The sequence below is a fragment of the Ixodes scapularis genome, unplaced genomic scaffold (assembly GCF_016920785.2).
Source record: "Ixodes scapularis isolate PalLabHiFi unplaced genomic scaffold, ASM1692078v2 PGA_scaffold3__209_contigs__length_174095766, whole genome shotgun sequence".
Classification (NCBI taxonomy): Eukaryota; Metazoa; Arthropoda; class Arachnida; order Ixodida; family Ixodidae; genus Ixodes; species Ixodes scapularis.
Window position 1 is genome coordinate 12,976,940 of NW_024609868.1, and position 16,980 is coordinate 12,993,919.

The following is a 16,980-nucleotide window of genomic DNA, read 5'->3' on the forward strand; positions in this document are numbered from 1 at the left end:
TTCGGTTCGGTTCCGGTTCGACACCCTGATATATATATATATATATAGATAGATCTTTTTTTTTATGAAATAGCTTTCGAGTGTGACTAACAGATGAGGAAACTCAACTGTGATACGAAGTATAGTGTAGCTTTCGCAATTTTGAAAAACATCTGTAAAGCCTAAAAAAATAAAATATGTTAGCCCGTATATTTGTCTAATCAAATTGGTGATATGCAATTTCATCACTTCATCGTCAGTGTAGTGTGTACATGTGTGCCGGTGCGTGAATGCAGACGGCTGGTGCTTGCAGTAAGCTTATGTTTGCTGGGTACAATTTCTGCACAGATCAAAATGATTTCCCGGCCATTGTACGAACTCGGCGGCGACTCGTTCACTGATGTGGCGACCAGTCTTGTCTACTGGGCTCTCAAGTGGAGCGCTGGCATCTCAATATCGTTGGCACTTCTGCTGGGAGTCTGCGTCTCGGTGGCCCGATGGATTCAGCTCAAGACTCTTCGACAACTTCAGCACTTACCTGGAAGGAGAGAGGTTCTGCCATTTCTGAACGATTACGCGCTTTTTAGGGCCTGTTCGCAGCAGGAGTCCCCGGCCGCATTCAACACACGTAAGAACACTGCTCTTTTTTATTTTATTTATTTCTTTATTTACTTCGCAATACTACAGACCCCAATGGGATCCAAGGATGAGAGATGCATCAGTAGAGAAAGAAAGATAACATGCGTCCATCTGGTTTTGACACAATTAATGGCAAGTACACTGTTTGTACACGTGGCAGGGAACAACACAAAACAAGAAGCATTTGAGACGAATACGCGGCATGGCCAACGCAGGCAACAAGACACCTGAGTGAGAGAAAAAAAAAACATATAGAAGGCGAATTTCAGTCATCTGAAAAAAGACACCGGATTTAACAAAAATAATCAAAAGCCTTAAGCACCCGCACCAGATGTACTACGTTACACAAAATGTTAAAAAAAGAAATTACATAAATATGGCATTTAAAAGCAAAGACGGCAAGTTGAAAAACCATCCCATGACATGGAAATACACTGCAGAAAGGTGTCGTCAATTTGAGAAGATGTGGAAACTACTCACTTTACAAAATTAAAAAAAAAAAAAATCGTTGAGGATTTTATATTTATTTTTTACAAGGCGCATCAAAAGTGAAGTTGGAAACTTATTTGCTTCGATTTTTTTTTCAGCGATCATGTTACGTGCTATTATTTTGTTTTTATCAGGAAACCAGTTTTGAAAGTGTATTCCCACAGTCGGCGTTTCCTGTTTCATTTATAAACGCTTACAAAAACTTAATTATGCATTAGGCAGAACTTTATCATATTAACAGGACTAGGTGGTGACTAAAAGTGTTTTGGACTACCTTACAATGGCAGAATTGTGATGAGTATTTATTGACTTTGCATTTAAAATTGCCTATTCAGGTTGCCAAGGCCAAGGAGAGTTGCTGTTTCTTGATCGATAATCATTAAAACACCTTAAAGTATTAAAAAAACAATACACAATAGAAAAGACGAAACAAATTTTATAATCTCTGGGCGTCAGTCAAATGCTAAGGTTAGAGTGCGTACGGCGATAATTTGAACGAATTATGTATGATCGCTACATTGAACGGAGAGTATTTTTGCGATTACGTGCGCCTTTTGGATACACTTGTCTTTCGTCTCTTTCATATAGACAACTAGTTCGCGACATGTTGTTTTTATATATATATATATATGAACTGCTCAAACGCTGTTATTGATTCCCCCTTGTTATTGAGCAGAATCTCACTTAATACTCCCCAGCGACAAAACCGGGTCTACGGTTTCTTTTTACCCTTCTAACTTAGAATCTAATCCTCCGTTGACTCCGATGCAGACCATGTATGACAAGTGTTTTAACCCTGACGTGGACCTTTTCACTACCCTTGCATGTTTTTAAAAAAAGTGTAATACTGAGGCTGACTCTGTAGCGTGAAAATATTTTAGTCTGATCATCTTTCAGTTTGTGCAAGCGTAACCCTCCTAAGGCCTTACCAGCTGTTTGGGGCCCAATAAAACGCGGATTGATTGATGGATTGAAGACACATGAGACGGAGTGGAGAAACCTGAAGAAGCCAAGTAGAAAAAAAAATAACAAAACAAAACGAGACGTTGGTTTCTGCCCTGTCTTTTCCGTTTCTTCTACTTCAATTGCATTACATCGCCCCCTCTCCCGTCTCGGTGTCTTAAGAAAATGCTACACTTACATCACATCGCCTGCGCCATCAGTGCATTATAATGTTTAGTGCCATCCTTTATTTGTGTTTCCTTCTACTTCTAAAATTTACATCAACGTACTCAAACACAGATGTCATGCCAAGTACAGTATACATACATCTAGGGCGAAATTGATGGAGACGCTGGCAGTAAATTGAAGTAACTCAGAGCTTGAGCTCAAATTTTCATCAAACATGTACTTCAGTGGTGCATGACACTTTCTGAAATCGCCAAACGTCACTCTATTCCCGAAGAAAAAAATGCCGTTATTGTAAACATTTGCTTTCGACGTACCCAGCCACGCGTAGAGCTGTCTGGAGCAGTTATCAGGCGGTGTCGCAATGGGCCCTTGGAAGCAGACAGCGCGGCTGAGCGGTGTATTTCCGGCAGTCTTGCACAATCGCGTTCGCCATTTTTTTGCGGTACTAACATTACTGTGCGTGATTACTTTTAGATGGCAGTTTCGTGACACGGTGATCATCTTGAATTTGATCGACCGCCGCCGTGATGCTGTATTCGCAAAGATATATGTTATAAGCAGCCCAATACCATAAGAGTTCATATGGTATACATGAGGGAAATGACCAACATTTTCGAATATGCTTCGACCGCTTCATAACGACAAGGAGTAGGCGTCGAGATCGGTGGCTCCCATGGTCCCATATTGTTGGTGAGGCTTTAATATACACGAATAAGTGGCGAAACGTAACTTCTAAGGTGTCTACCTAGTTTGTTTGTTTGCTTTGTTTTTTTGCTTTATGTGGCACGAAAAGAGCAGCGTCGAGAATTGTACACAATAGTCAACTCGTCGCGATTAAACGAACTAACCTAATATTTCGTCCGCTCTCTTAATCCGCTTTTCAGTCGCCCTCTTTCTTGTTCTATCTCTCGAAAGCACTAATGCGTATAATTTGGCGAGCATCTCTACCCCCTTCAATAGTCAATGACAGTCAATGAGCATCTTGTTATCGCTCTAGAGCCAATAAGACTTCGGACAATAAGACTGGCGAAGAACGAATCGCGTGAACATGATAATTATCCACGCCATGCGTACCTTAAAACCTGGCAGCGACTATATAAGGCGCGTCTGTGTCGGAGGACGACAATAAAATTCCCCACGAATATTCTTTGTCGTATTTCACGAGAACCGCACTAGGCATCGAGATTGTCCCTATCCAAATTCCTCCTTTAGGAATCACATACCACTAAAACACATAACAGAAATATTCGAGATCCTTCCGTGCAGGCGCAAATTTTTTTCCGGCTTGGTTTATAGCCTGCCGAGCTATTGTTCGTCATCACGAACCCCGAGCTATATTGTTTGAGAAATTAGCAATTTTAATCGAGGAAACAGTCACACTATATTTACGAGCTGCAGATATAATATATAGATTCTAATATCGACACGAGGAAGAGGAAGACGTGCAGTCGCAGGTGACGTGGCCAGCGTCACCGGTCACGAGCCTGCGGTGGCCAGTTAGAATTAAACCGCGCGCCATTGAGCGGACGTCTCGTCTGCGACTCTTAGCCAATGTAGCAACCTTTGGTAAAAGTGCGGGGTAATGCCACGAGGAAGAGAAAGACGGGCAAGCGTTTGCGGGGTTCATACTCTTCCGTTCATCGTCGTCATCACTCTGAACCTTGGCAACAACAGCCCTCCACCGCAGCCGATAGACCTCCAGGCCGGAAACCGGGCCAGCCCCGCGCGCACGGCCCGGCTTCCACAATATCTTTCTCTCTCGTTGAATGAATATGTCTTCGGCGTTTGCTGCCGGTCGCGCATCATCGTAACAATATATATCTAGAAGCTCGAAAGATCAAATCACGCAAAGAGGAAAGCGAAGTACATTATTGTCCCGAAATGTTCAGAAAACCGTCTCGCAAACAGTATTGAATACAAATATCGTAGTTACTTTTATTATAAATATCATTCCCGTTTTGAAGGGTTTGATTGATTGGTAAATATATCACAGTGATGAAGTGATGACTTCAAAACTCTAGTGCGTAGTCCTTCATTATTTTAGGTGGTGTTGACTCTGCCCATGTCGTATTCAGTTGTTCACATTCCTTCGGAGTGTTTACACTTGTAAGCACAATTAAAACGTTATTCGCGTAATTATACTATGCCATGTTAGTCCCTAAAGCGAGCTGACAGTAGGGTTGACCAAAAGCACTCGGATTAAAACTAGAAAGAAGATCATGGGTTACTCTGGCTCCAGTTTGAATAAATAGAGAAAGTTCGGTGTTCAGGAACGCTTCGAACGCTGGCGATGCGCTGAGATGCGACTTAAGTGGTTATATTGCGTTGTGCTTTTCACAGTTTTCTTCAACGCGATCTCCGGGTTCCACGCTCGCTTCCAGAGGTACGGAATGCACAGGATCTACACTGGCTTGTCTCCTCTGATAATAGTCTATCGGGCAGACTACGTGGAGGTATGCTCATTGCATAATAATACCACACTCTGCATTACGAAAATTATCTATTAATAAACGTCCGTCACCAGGAAGTACTGAAGAGCAACACCTTGCTGAAGAAAGGAGCTGTGTACGATATGCTTCACAGTTGGCTTGGAACCGGCTTGCTAACCGGGTGAGTAGATATTACCATGATCTTTCGTCTTGAGATATACTATACACGGAGGGGTGGAGAGAAGCATAGATAGATGGATGGGTGCAAACGATTGTACCCTTTATAACGGGTGGTAGCTTGCGCCACCTAGCTTAGAAACCAAAAGTATGTGTTTTCCTGCACGTCAATTACCTTCCACTGTGTCTTTTTGTAACTATCCCCAGTCGGTGTTGGATAGTGCCAGGGTACTCTTTAGGGGATCGTAGGGGATCGGGTAAAACAAAATGACAAATTACAACTAATAAAAGGTTGTTAACATGTGTTTTTTCTCCAGAAATGCACTGTCATGGTGTGTGGCCAAAATAGCTGTGGCAATAAAAATTATACATGATTTTATTCATTTACATGCCCATCGTTAATCCGTGTATGAACAGCCTATGTCTAAATTATGTTTCCCAATTTGTTATGATGTTGAATTTACGGCGTTGATTGAATACCGCCATATTTTAATGTTTAGTAACAGCAGTGTGTAATTATTAAGTAATTCTTTGCAAACAACTTGTAGCTAAATTACGGTGCAAGTTATTGGCGAGAACATCGCTGCCGCGAATTAGTGGCAGAAAAATGTAACGTTGCAATTACAAATGCTCCCGCAAGAGTAAAATATATTATTTCTCAAACCTGTAATAAGAGCGCTACGCGATAAAATACTTACTATGGCACGCAAAATGTAGGTTGCTTACTAAAAATACATTTAATATATATCCCCTAAGATGTCTTAGATGGTACGATTCACATTTTATTTCAACCAAAAAAATCTTACGGCATACAAATCTGTGGCATCGCAGAGCGCCCTACAATATCATGCTACACACACTCCGGCAAATTGTAATACCTCCGTCGAAGGCACAATACTTGTTCTACTAAACACGGTAACATCTTAAGACCCAGGTTGGCATTACATCGCGTCGCAAGCACGTCAACACGAGATATTTGCAATCAAATTACAAACTTAGAAGTCTAGAAGTTCAATTAGATACTGAGCGGCTGCTGTTGCGTTTCTGAGCATGCATGCTGACCATACTCTCAAACATTTGCCCATAGTACAGGAAATAAATGGAGGACACGAAGACGACTTTTCACTCCTGCCTTCCATTTCCGAATCCTGGACGATTTTACGCCTACAATAAATGCCCAGTCCATGATTCTTGCCGATATTTTGGGGAAAATGTCTCTGGAGCACCATGGGGTTGACGTGGTACCAAGGGTAACACTCTGCACCCTGGACATTGTTTGCGGTAAGCCGCTTTCCAGATGTCACAAAACAACTGCTGTATTGAAATATAGCCACACGTTATTGCGAATTAAACAGCACACTCTTGATGTTTATTTTCATTGTATAAAGTATTTTCTGTGTGCTTTTTAAGTATCTCAATGATGTAGACCAAAATCATATGCGGGTACAACCTGTTTCAGAAACGATTATGGGAAGGGTGATTAACGCTCAAAGCAACCAGGACTCTGAGTATGTGAAAGCTGTAAACAAGTAAGTCGCTTTTACTTTCTCCAACGTTTGATATATCCGAGAAGATCCTTAGAAAGGAGCATAGCGGGGGCAGTGCTGCGGCTTTGACGCCTAATGTGCAGCGTTTAAATTTGCCTTATTTAGAACACGTTGGGTACAAAACGGCGTTTTCTTGGTTCCGCCTTCCATTGGCGGAACTGCAATGCACAACATATAAAACATTCATTTAAATATAAAACGACGGGGGATGAAGGCGTGCGGGGAGCCCTCTTAATGAAAGTAAAAAAAGTCTCATCTCCTGCGTTGGTTACGGATAGCATTTCAGGTACTGTCGCTTCAGAAAATCACCCTATCGGAGTTATGCCTTTTGATCAAACGGTACTAACAATACTACTAAACTAATGTGGCCAATAATGAAAATTACATAATTTAAGGCAATCGCCTTACACTATGTCTGAAGTCTAAGGCATTCGCCTTAAACTTCAGATATCCAATAATTATCCACGTTGAAGAGTTTTTTTTTTCTTTTTTTCATTTTCAATATTAAAAGACAGTATTTAGTATACTGCTCGGAATAAAGCAACATTTTTTCGAGTAATGATATATATTTAATTTTTACACACTATAAACGACCTAAGTTGGACGAACATCGCGATTTTAAAACTATAGTAAAAAATTCACGCAGATACTTCGCCGCATTGCTACGAGCGGGCGGAGTGAAACTTACAATACCGAAGTATATAGTGCTCGCAAATTATTTTCGAAATTCGCACTTTGACAAGTTGACAAAATATTGAATGTAGTACAAGAATAGTGCATTTTTACAGTATACGAAACGAGAATTGTAAACAGTACATACACTAAACAAACGATTGCGCTTTCCTGTAGAAAACAGGAAAATCTACACTCTCCGTCTGCATGAGTACCGTAAACCTAAAATCGTCATCGCTAATTTTTTCTATTATTGTCAACGAGGAGAAGATCACTATTTAGAAAGCGATTTTTTTTTTGTCTCCTTTAAGTTTTTTGGTTATATTGATAGGCTGATTACAGTTCAGAGGACTGGTTGTAATAATTTACTCGCATCTCTCTATACATTTTTGTACAAGTGAGTGCCTTCTTCTAGGTTAGGCGAGCTTTTCCTGGAAAGAATTTTGACGCCTTTTGCGAGGGTTGAAAGGATTTACAAAATGACATCTAATGGAAGAGAATACCACCGATGTCTCAACACGTTGCACTCATTTACAAGGCGGGTAAGTCAAATGAATTTCGGACCTGAAAGGTAAACGTGGCAAATTGACAGGCAATGTTATTTTAATTCACTTTTTCTACGTAGACTGCGCTACACTGTTGGCACAAGCAAGGTAACCAATTTTTGCTTGTTTCAAAGTTTAAACATTTATTGAGAACTAGACTGGTGAAAGTGTTTTCTTATGGCACTAACCTCAACAGTAAAGCTTTCGGAACTAATAATACTATTTTAAAATTAAAAAAAAAAATCGCCGATGACGTGTTTGCGTTAACTGTGTCACGCAGTGTACAGTATTCAGGTGAGGGGCAGTTCTTATTGACATACATGCTTTAGATTTTTATTTACCCCCAGTTATCTGACGTTTAAATCCGAAGTTTTAACGATTTCGTTTTGTTTTGTTATGTTCTGAATGAACCAGGAATCTAAACACCATCAGGTAATATAAACCTCTAAACAAGTTAATAAACCCGAACAAAATGTGTTTGTCTTGAAACGCAGCATATTCAGTGAAATCACACTGCGCACAGGGATCCTAGGTTCAATCCCCAGATCCCCCCCCCCCCCCTTACCCGTTTTCGTTCTGGATGAGCATCGTATAGCTCACTCTAAAAAATTCTGTGCATCTACTTTCCCGCACAACACTCGGAGAGCCAATCAGCGCAGCTTACGGAGGCAGCTCAGCGAATGACGATGCCGAAACATATGTTTAGACCAAAAAACGCAGTCTGAGTTGTGACATTAAGCAATGCAAAACGTCACGCTTGCATTGCTTAATGTCACAACTCAGACTGCGTGTTTTGGTCTAAACATGTCTCGGCATCGTCATTCGCTGAGCTGCTTCCGTAAGTTGCGCTGATTGGCTCTCCGAGTGTTGTGCGGGAAAGTAGACGCACAGACTTTTTTTAGAGTGAACGTAGTGGATGAGCATCGTGTATCACTACTGCGTTGTGCACGTTAAAAAAATCCAGGCTAGTGGATGTAATGCACTAGATAAATTGCCCATCTACAGCTGAGAGACAAGTCACCAGTCGAGGCAGACTAACTTCAGGCTGTATAACCATGCACACAAACACAACGCAGCATACTGCGCAATGCGGTGAGCGCGCGTGTGACATACGCGCCTTTCTCGTGTTTTCTCGCTGCAATTTAACGCTCATCACAAAATATAGTCACGTTCCCTGATATGTGCATTCCACCACACGAATCCCTTTGCTCGCTGTATTTCAGCAGTCCGGACAAAGGAACTCCTTAGATCACGCTTTTACATCATACTATATGGGTCGGGCTTGGCACAAAAACGTGAAATTTGACTTTTTGTCACAATCTGATGCCGTTTCGCCTGTCTGGTCGTGCATTTATCGCCTGTCTGGACTTGCAGCGCAAACATGTGCCTGTAGAATCTTTTCATAGACAATAGAGGGTTCAAGGGCCACTCTTAACAATACATTTCCACACATTGTGCACAAATCACATTCGATAGCCCGTTGCAGGATAAGAATAGCCGGACATGAATTCTTCCCACGAAGCCTTCCACCCCTTCCACTTCAACAGAAGGAACACTGGAAAGGAGACAAGCGCACAGGGGAAAACCACCACGGCCTAGAAACATGATTGGAATTAGCATTCCTTTGTGTACGCAATGTGAATATTTCTTACTCTTTGTGCTAGTCGATTCGAATCTTGACGCGACCAAAGCGACACTTTTTTGCTACTTGAATGGCACTTTCAGTCTAGACAGCAAGGCACATCAACACCTGCTATCTAGCAGGTGTTGGGGGGGGGGGGGGGGGGGGGGGGGGGGGCACGGTTCATGTGAAACGGAACCAAATACCATAGCATATGCAAAGATATCGACAAAATCTTGAAACTTATTGTTACTAGACAACCGCAATCAAATATATCGTTCAACGAAATGCTCGAACGCAGTCGAAAAGCTGCGGTTGTCCCTTAAATTTTTACGGGTGTAGGAAAAAATGTCCCCGGAATAAATTGTCCCCGGAAAAAATGTCCCCGGAAAAAAAGGCCCCGGAAAAAAAGGCCCCGGAAAAAAAGGCCCCAGATGGAAAGTAGGAAAAAATGTCCACAAAGGATTTTTTATCTCTGGGTTTCCCTGATCCTCATGTGCTTCCGGCGGTCCGGTCATATGTCCTGGGAAAAAAGGCACCGTGTGGCAGGTAGGGGAAAACGGCTCCGAAAGAGGATTAGTGAGTCTCCCCGCAGAGGTTTGAATCCTGTCGACTGCGCAAACATTTTTTCTTTTTTTAAGAAGACAGATGGGATGGCAATCGATGTGAGCATGGACGCCGGACGGACAAGGCTAGACCCTAAGAAGCTTCGCCCCTAAAAAAAAAAACAAAAAAACTAGCGATCGCTTGTTCGTGTTAAGTGTCGCGCTTTTTACCTATTTGGAAATGATACACAAGTACCTCTCAAATTTCCCCAGACAGAATAATTTGGTTTTAGCTAGAAGTGTTATGAATGTTTTATTCACAATGAAAAACAGACACAAACAGTTGAGATGCAATGTTGCAAAATCAGGAATGAAATGACAAACTCTTGATTCATACACAAAAGTCAAAAACGGATTGTACTTGCAGTGGAAAAAATGTCCCATTGGGGACATTTTTTCCTACTTTCCACCTGGGGCCTTTTTTTCCCGGGACTTTTTTTCCGGGGACGTTTTTTCCGGGGACATTTCCTCCGGAACCCAATTTTTACCGCACCTTGACCCGTCACATCGAGCATTCGCACAGCGTATGCTTGAGGAAAAGGACACACGATACTACTCTTAGACTTTGTTACTGTTTCACAAAGACCGTCTAGGCTATTTCCAGTTAATTGTATTAGTTTATATACTGGGTGTTTTTGTTTTAGTCGGTCCTACTTTTTTTTTAAAGGGAACTTCTGTTAAGAGTTTTGTTCTGGCTATGAGTAGTAGGCCATTGCGCTCCTACAGAAGAGGTGAAAAAACAACAACACTTATTTAAATGTATAACTAAAACGCATTTACTGACTTTAAAAACAAAATTTGAGGCATAATATATTTACAAGCCTAATGTTCGACCCCAATACGGTCTAGCCGTGCCATGAAATTTGTATTAAAACATTCGTAGTCGGTGCTACGGATCGAGGAACACCACCCTTGTGCACGGGTTTAAAACGAAACTTGGAGGGCAAAGAGCAGCACTATCGCAACATGCTTCACTTGCTGATCCCGTGGAGATGCGGACGTATCTCCATCACTGTCAGCCCTTGCCAGCTTACTTTTGGCTCAAATCCGTGTACAACGATGACTTTTCTCGCTCCGTAACACCCACTACGAACTTTTTTTTATCACCGTATAGGCCGTATCAACCGTAACACCATATTGAGGTCGAAGGTCCATTTTCCACTTACGTTAGGTGTCCAAAAATAAAAGTTAAAAAAGTTTTTTTTCAGACATCCTCATTAGATAACTCATTATTTTATTTCGCCTTTCTGCGGACCGTTGTGGCAACCACCTTGGCCACGGGGCTAAAATACCCTAACGCAATTTTGTTTTTGTTAATAGTGGACCGACCGAAACAAAACACTCCATTTATTGTTTTCATTTAACACTCCAATACCACCTTTTTCTTATTCACAGTACTGACTGAAGAATTTTACGTATCGTTTGCAGGGCTTGCGAACTGTTAGGTGTTTGCCGATCCCAAGGTGTATTTACTTATATTAACGCATAAAATACACCCCAAAATGGAAACTTCCAAGCGCTTGTAAAGAACGAAATTTCAATTGCAATATCACATGATGATCTATGGTACAAGAACATTCTCATGATGCACAACTTCTTATAATAAACTTCACCTACCCAATATGTTATCTTTGTTTATACACGGACGTTTTGTTGACATGTATTCAACATTGCTTATAGACCGTCCCTTCATGACGTCCGCCATGTTGAAATTTGACGTGGCTGATTTGGGGGAGATTAGCAAATCACTTCATTTGCCCATTAAAAGGCGCTAGAATTCAAGGGTTCCTGCCAACGCGGCTTTCTGGTCCCTAGTTTAAATGGTACTTATATTTAAAATATTTACTTTATTGTTTATCGCCCAATCCAACTGCACTTGAAAACAGTCTATTTCAAGAGCACGAGACTTACAGCAATTTTCTAATAGTGAGTCATTTCTTCCGTCAAAAAGGTAATCTCCGAAAGAAAAGAGGACATGAAGGATGATTTTAACAGAGGTATACTGGTTAATGACGAAAGCGAGGACACTGGACGAAGTACCAAGCTCAAAAAACCTTTTCTTGATCTTCTTCTAATTGAGCATTTCAAGGACAATAAACAGATCACCGAGGAAGATATCAGGGAAGAAGTCGACACCTTCATGTTTGAGGCAAGTAGTGATTTTGACTAATTTGGTGTTTTCCCTTTTCTATCCTTTGTGCCACCTAAACATATGCTTAAGGCGTCCACACATATTAGTTTTATTAGTGTTATGTGTTACAAGCGATACTGAGCACGCTCAATAATGGTTGTAATTGGTTTGACCCACAAATGAATCGCACAGAAAATTAGTCGATCATACTCAGGGAACAAGATAGAATCAAAACACGCGCATCCCACGTGTGTCTCCTCTAGCTCACTTACTATATTAGCAATGAGTTTTAATAAAAAAAGGAGTGTTTTTCTACCTTTAGATTCAGCTATAAACAAAGCCTTAAGCGTGGAAGCATATTTATGATTTACGGTATGTACCGCTGTAGGCATTTTTATTCAAGTAAGCCCGTCCTTAATAATAATAATAAAAAAAAAGATGTCACCACGAATGAAAGGCTCTTTACAGGTTACACTATAACTCGCGTCCCATCTGATGGTGATGCGCCGGTGATGTACGTTAACGCCGGTGACGTACGTTCAATTTATACTAAATTCGTTTGGAGTTATATAACGTACGAAATCGCTCAAGAATGATTATATGCTACATCCGTGCTCGAACCGTAGCTAACAAAACGCAAAATAAAATTGCTCAGTCAAACTACAAAGGAAAATTCACTTTTCAGGGTCACGACACAACTGCTATGGGAATCAGCTGGGCGCTATTCCTCATAGGCCACAGCCCCGCGGAACAGCAAAAAGTACACGACGAACTAGATTCTATCTTCGGAGACGACACAGAGCGCCCTGTAAGCCACGAAGACATGAAGGAGATGAGATACTTGGAATGTGTTATTAAGGTAGCCTTTCCTTTATCCTAATGAAACATTCTAGTATTCACGATACACGCAGACTTGCTTATTTCATGGTATGTTTCAATGTCTCATACTTAGGAGTCGCAGAGAATTTACCCTTCTGTGCCGCTTTACACAAGGACTGTTGAAGAGCCTTTCCAACTTGGTGAGTTTACAATGTTCGAATATGAGTGCATATGTGAATATCCCCTCAAAATGCCTAACTTCCTTCCGCCCCACCTACCCCCACCCCCCGCCAAAAAAAAAGAAAGTAACGTATATGTAAGTTGTGTAACTGGCTTTAAAGTTAACCCTAGGCTAATGCTACGTATGGGCATACGCTTGTATACGACACGCGACGACCACAAAGAGTAAAATTTACTCTAGCTTAATCATGTTTACAAAGATCGATTGACTTAAAATGTGCCGAGCTTTTACCATAAGCATAAAGTATGTGGGTTTCGTATGCTGCCTATGTGTGATGGGGAAAGGTGGGCTGATCTGTCCGGGGCACACCCGTGAAGTGCACACGCACTTCACGGGTGTGGCAGCTTAACGCATTCTGTGTCCTTCGGTTTTTATCAGCGTGATCAAGCAAGTGTAAATATTCTGACTTTATAAACTCAAGCTAGTGTAAATATTTTGACTTTATAAACTCAAGCTAGTGTAAATATTTTGACTTTATAAACTAACTGTTTGCTCTCCCCAAGCCCTCGCTGTCGGTAGAGTATTTGGCTGGGGATCACATGGTCCCAAGTTAATTGAAAAAAACACTCTAAAAGCCGGGAGACGTCATAATTAAAGTAAGGACACGACTTGACATAACATAAAAATCACCCTTGGGAGTATTTTTCTATACAGGCCCCTTGGGAATTCTATATACTTTATACAACGTTAATCCACGTGTAGCTCATACAAAATAGCTGATAAAAAATAGCTTACGAAGTGCCTGATAAAACACATTTTGTGTTAATGTCTAAACAATAGTAATCAGCTTCGAAATTACACCCTTATATTGAAAAAGGCTTCACTCACTTAGTTTTTGTTTTACAGCGGAGCTGTTAAGGGCTAGTTTCCCCAGGATCGTGTCCGCCAGCGAATAAATGTCGACACAACACTCCGGACAACTACCACCATCTATAAGCAACCGTGGCAACCAGACAACCGGCTTGCCGATTGCCTAGTTGCCGCCGTCGCTCATAAATGGCGGCAACCTTTCCAGCCTTTCCACTCTAGCTTGCCGACTTGCGGCCAGCCATTACTTCATTTCCAGCATAGTACAGCTTCGCTGGTCTTCCTTCTTCACCAGAGTGGAAAGGCTAAAAGTTTATCATGGTGTAATACGCCAAAACAACAGGGACAGACAAAACGAAGGTAGAACTAGACAGGACGCGGCGTAACTTTCAACTGAATTGTTTATTTAGAAGACAGAATTTAGGAAAAATATAATATAAAAGCAGGCACACGTGGCAGAACAACAGATAAGGTCCAAAAACACACCCCCCCCCTCAAATGCCAGTGCCACTTAGCGGTTCATTGTGACCGTTGCGATTGCGGGCCCAACTCTGAAATGTGCAGCCCCATCTTTGGTGACACCTGTGTCATGGGCCATTATAAAACAAAAACGGCAAGAGAAATTCATGAAGCTTTCCTGATTAGGTCCCACCACGACAATACTTGCATAAGCGCTCCCTCTTTGTCATTGACTGATAAAGAATTCTACTATTTGAAGAACCAATGACACTGGCATTTGAGGGGGGGGGGGGGTGTTTTTGGACCTTATCTGTTGTTCTGCCACGTGTGCCTGCTTTTATATTATATTTTTCCTAAATTCTGTCTTCTAAATAAACAATTCAGTTGAAAGTTACGCCGCGTCCTGTCTAGTTCTACCTTCGTTTTGTCTGTCCCTGTTGTTTTGGCGTATTACACCATGATGCAAAACCAACTAGCCCAACTAGCCATCCTCATTTAAAAGTTTATTATTTTTTTTTTTTTTAATTTGTTATGTTTTTTTCGTTTAGCTGGTACGTCACTTCCCAAGGGAACAGCGGTTCAAGTGGCCGCCTACTTTTTGCACCGAGACCCAAAGGTATTTCCCAAACCCGAGGAGTTTCAGCCAGAGCGATTCCTTCCCGAGAATGCGAAAGGAAGGCACCCCTTCGCCTACGTGCCGTTCTCAGCAGGACCTCGCAACTGCATCGGTATGCCGCGTTCGTGCTTCCCGAACGAACGGCATACGTTTCTGAGGCGCTGCGACAGTGGAAACCTGATGCGAAACTTTAATTTTCAGGTCAAAAGTTTGCGATGTCGGAGGAGAAAATTGTCCTCGCCAACATCCTCCGAAAGTACAAGCTCAAGTCTTTGAGTCACAGGGACGAAGTTGGATTAGTCGCCGAAATAGTTCTCAGACCCAAAAATGGACTCCGGATCACGTTTACTCCAAGGGCGACTCCTTAAACCATCAAATAAAGCCTTACACGGAAACAAACAAATAAACATACGATAATATTTGTTATAAGACTCTTCGGACCATGCCTTCCAGGGTATCAACGCTTGAGCAAGCCACTGTTTTCCTGGACGTCAGCGAGTCCACAAATCACAAGCTGCTTAAGACAGAAAAAGACGACTCCATGAATTAAGGACCATATCGTGCCGAACAACCCTATTCTCCCAACCAATACTATCGATTGCATTATCTGCCTCATGGAGCTAGTCACTATATATGGGACGCTGTATTTCCCAAGCGCTGCGAAATACAATCAACTCTAAATTTCTGGTGCTTTTTTTTTGGTGCGTGCATTACAGTTACCGGATAACCCGACAGATACCAGTATCTTGATAAGGTAAGCAATGAAATGATTGTACAGCGACCCGCGATTCTACGGTTCTAGGCGACAGTACGTAAGCGCAATACCAATCTCAAAATTTGTCTCTCATCGGCTATAATGTTTCGAAGTCATCAGCAGAAATCGCCCCTTCCGGGAAAACAGGCGAGCCGGAACTTAATTGAGTTCCCTTGAGGCAGGGTCGGGCAGGAATACTCAAAAATGTATTTGGAAATACAAATACTGGGATACATCAAAATAGTACCTAAAATACTGATACTGAAATACATCTGTAAATGTGTATCACGATACGTATCGGAAATACATTTTAAATAGAGGCAAAAAGTCTTTGGAAATACAAATACAGGAATACATTTTAGGGAGGGCAGAAATACAAATACAGAAATACTGATACAGCAATACAATTTTTTTTAAATTTGTTTGAGACGCCAAACGAGATGAAGCTTGAAGTTGGAAGTGGACGTTTTTGATCCCGAAATTACTTTTCCGTAGACTTGGCACTTTGCCTTGAGTGTAGTGATTTCGGACGACGAGGAGTCTTGAATGGGCTCAAAAAAACGTTCCATCAAGGACTGACCGCGGTCGCTTCCCTGACATTCTGTCTTTCTGATGAGGGATACTTCGACCTCTAAATAAATTCTGTCATCCTAAATCCCATCAAAACGTCACCACGCCCCTGTTCAATAAGGACACCCGGCCCTGTCAAGAATGATCACATGACGTCACGGTGAAATGAACTGGTATTCTTTTTCTGTAGGTGTGGCCTTGAATATGAAACTTTACCACGCTGCTGAGTGAAAGGACAATACGTACTTTCAGTGTACTGTGTAGGTTACCTCGTTGAAGATCGTGCAGGCAGTGTCATTTGGAATTTTCGAGAATAGTGGACCACCTGAAGCATCCTGAAACACATGTCTCATCTTCTGTTCCGGTTGAAAAAACCATACGGTGGCATCCCTGTTGTTAAGGTCCTTCCTGCCGACCCTCCGCCACCGACGCATGAATTGCAGTCCTCAAGTTTCGCTTTGCATAATCCAAACAGAGACATCGTGGATTTCGGCCTGATATCGCCCCGTACTGGTGCGAGCTCTCCAAAAAACAGCGCGCTCACGACGAGTCGCAGATGTACGAAGTCTGGGTCGGCACAGCGAGGCCACGTCTGGCCTCCTTTCTGGGTTTCGGATCACCAGAGCATCGGGTCACGTTCACGTCAGCTGATGACGTACCCTTGAGCCGTGAAATATTACGGGCGCAGCCGCAGACACATTCGAATGTGTGTGGAACTTCATTGTGTGAGTCAGCATACTATTTCAAGT

The 16,980-nt window shown here is 42.0% G+C and overlaps 1 protein-coding gene across 1 annotated transcript; it reads left to right on the forward strand.

Moving 5' to 3' along the window:
* Nucleotides 1–311: 311 nt before the first annotated feature.
* Nucleotides 312–15,329, forward strand: LOC121837028 (cytochrome P450 4c3-like). Its single transcript, XM_042292300.1, has 11 exons — nucleotides 312–607; nucleotides 4,579–4,691; nucleotides 4,763–4,848; nucleotides 5,932–6,125; nucleotides 6,304–6,373; nucleotides 7,479–7,605; nucleotides 11,786–11,983; nucleotides 12,651–12,824; nucleotides 12,918–12,984; nucleotides 14,840–15,019; nucleotides 15,109–15,329. Exons 1-11 carry the CDS (start codon nucleotides 334–336, stop codon nucleotides 15,273–15,275), a joined length of 1,650 nt encoding a protein of 549 aa, XP_042148234.1. The 5' UTR covers nucleotides 312–333; the 3' UTR covers nucleotides 15,276–15,329.
* The last annotated feature ends 1,651 nt before the right edge of the window (nucleotides 15,330–16,980 follow it).

Coding starts and splice junctions, on each gene's coding strand:
- LOC121837028 (XM_042292300.1), top strand. CDS start 334: ATGATTTCCCGGCCATTGTACGAACTCGGCGGCGACTCGTTCACTGAT. Junction 7,606..11,785: donor TGCACTCATTTACAAGGCGG/GTAAGTCAAATG, acceptor TCCGTCAAAAAG/GTAATCTCCGAAAGAAAAGA. Junction 12,825..12,917: donor ACTTGGAATGTGTTATTAAG/GTAGCCTTTCCT, acceptor TCTCATACTTAG/GAGTCGCAGAGAATTTACCC.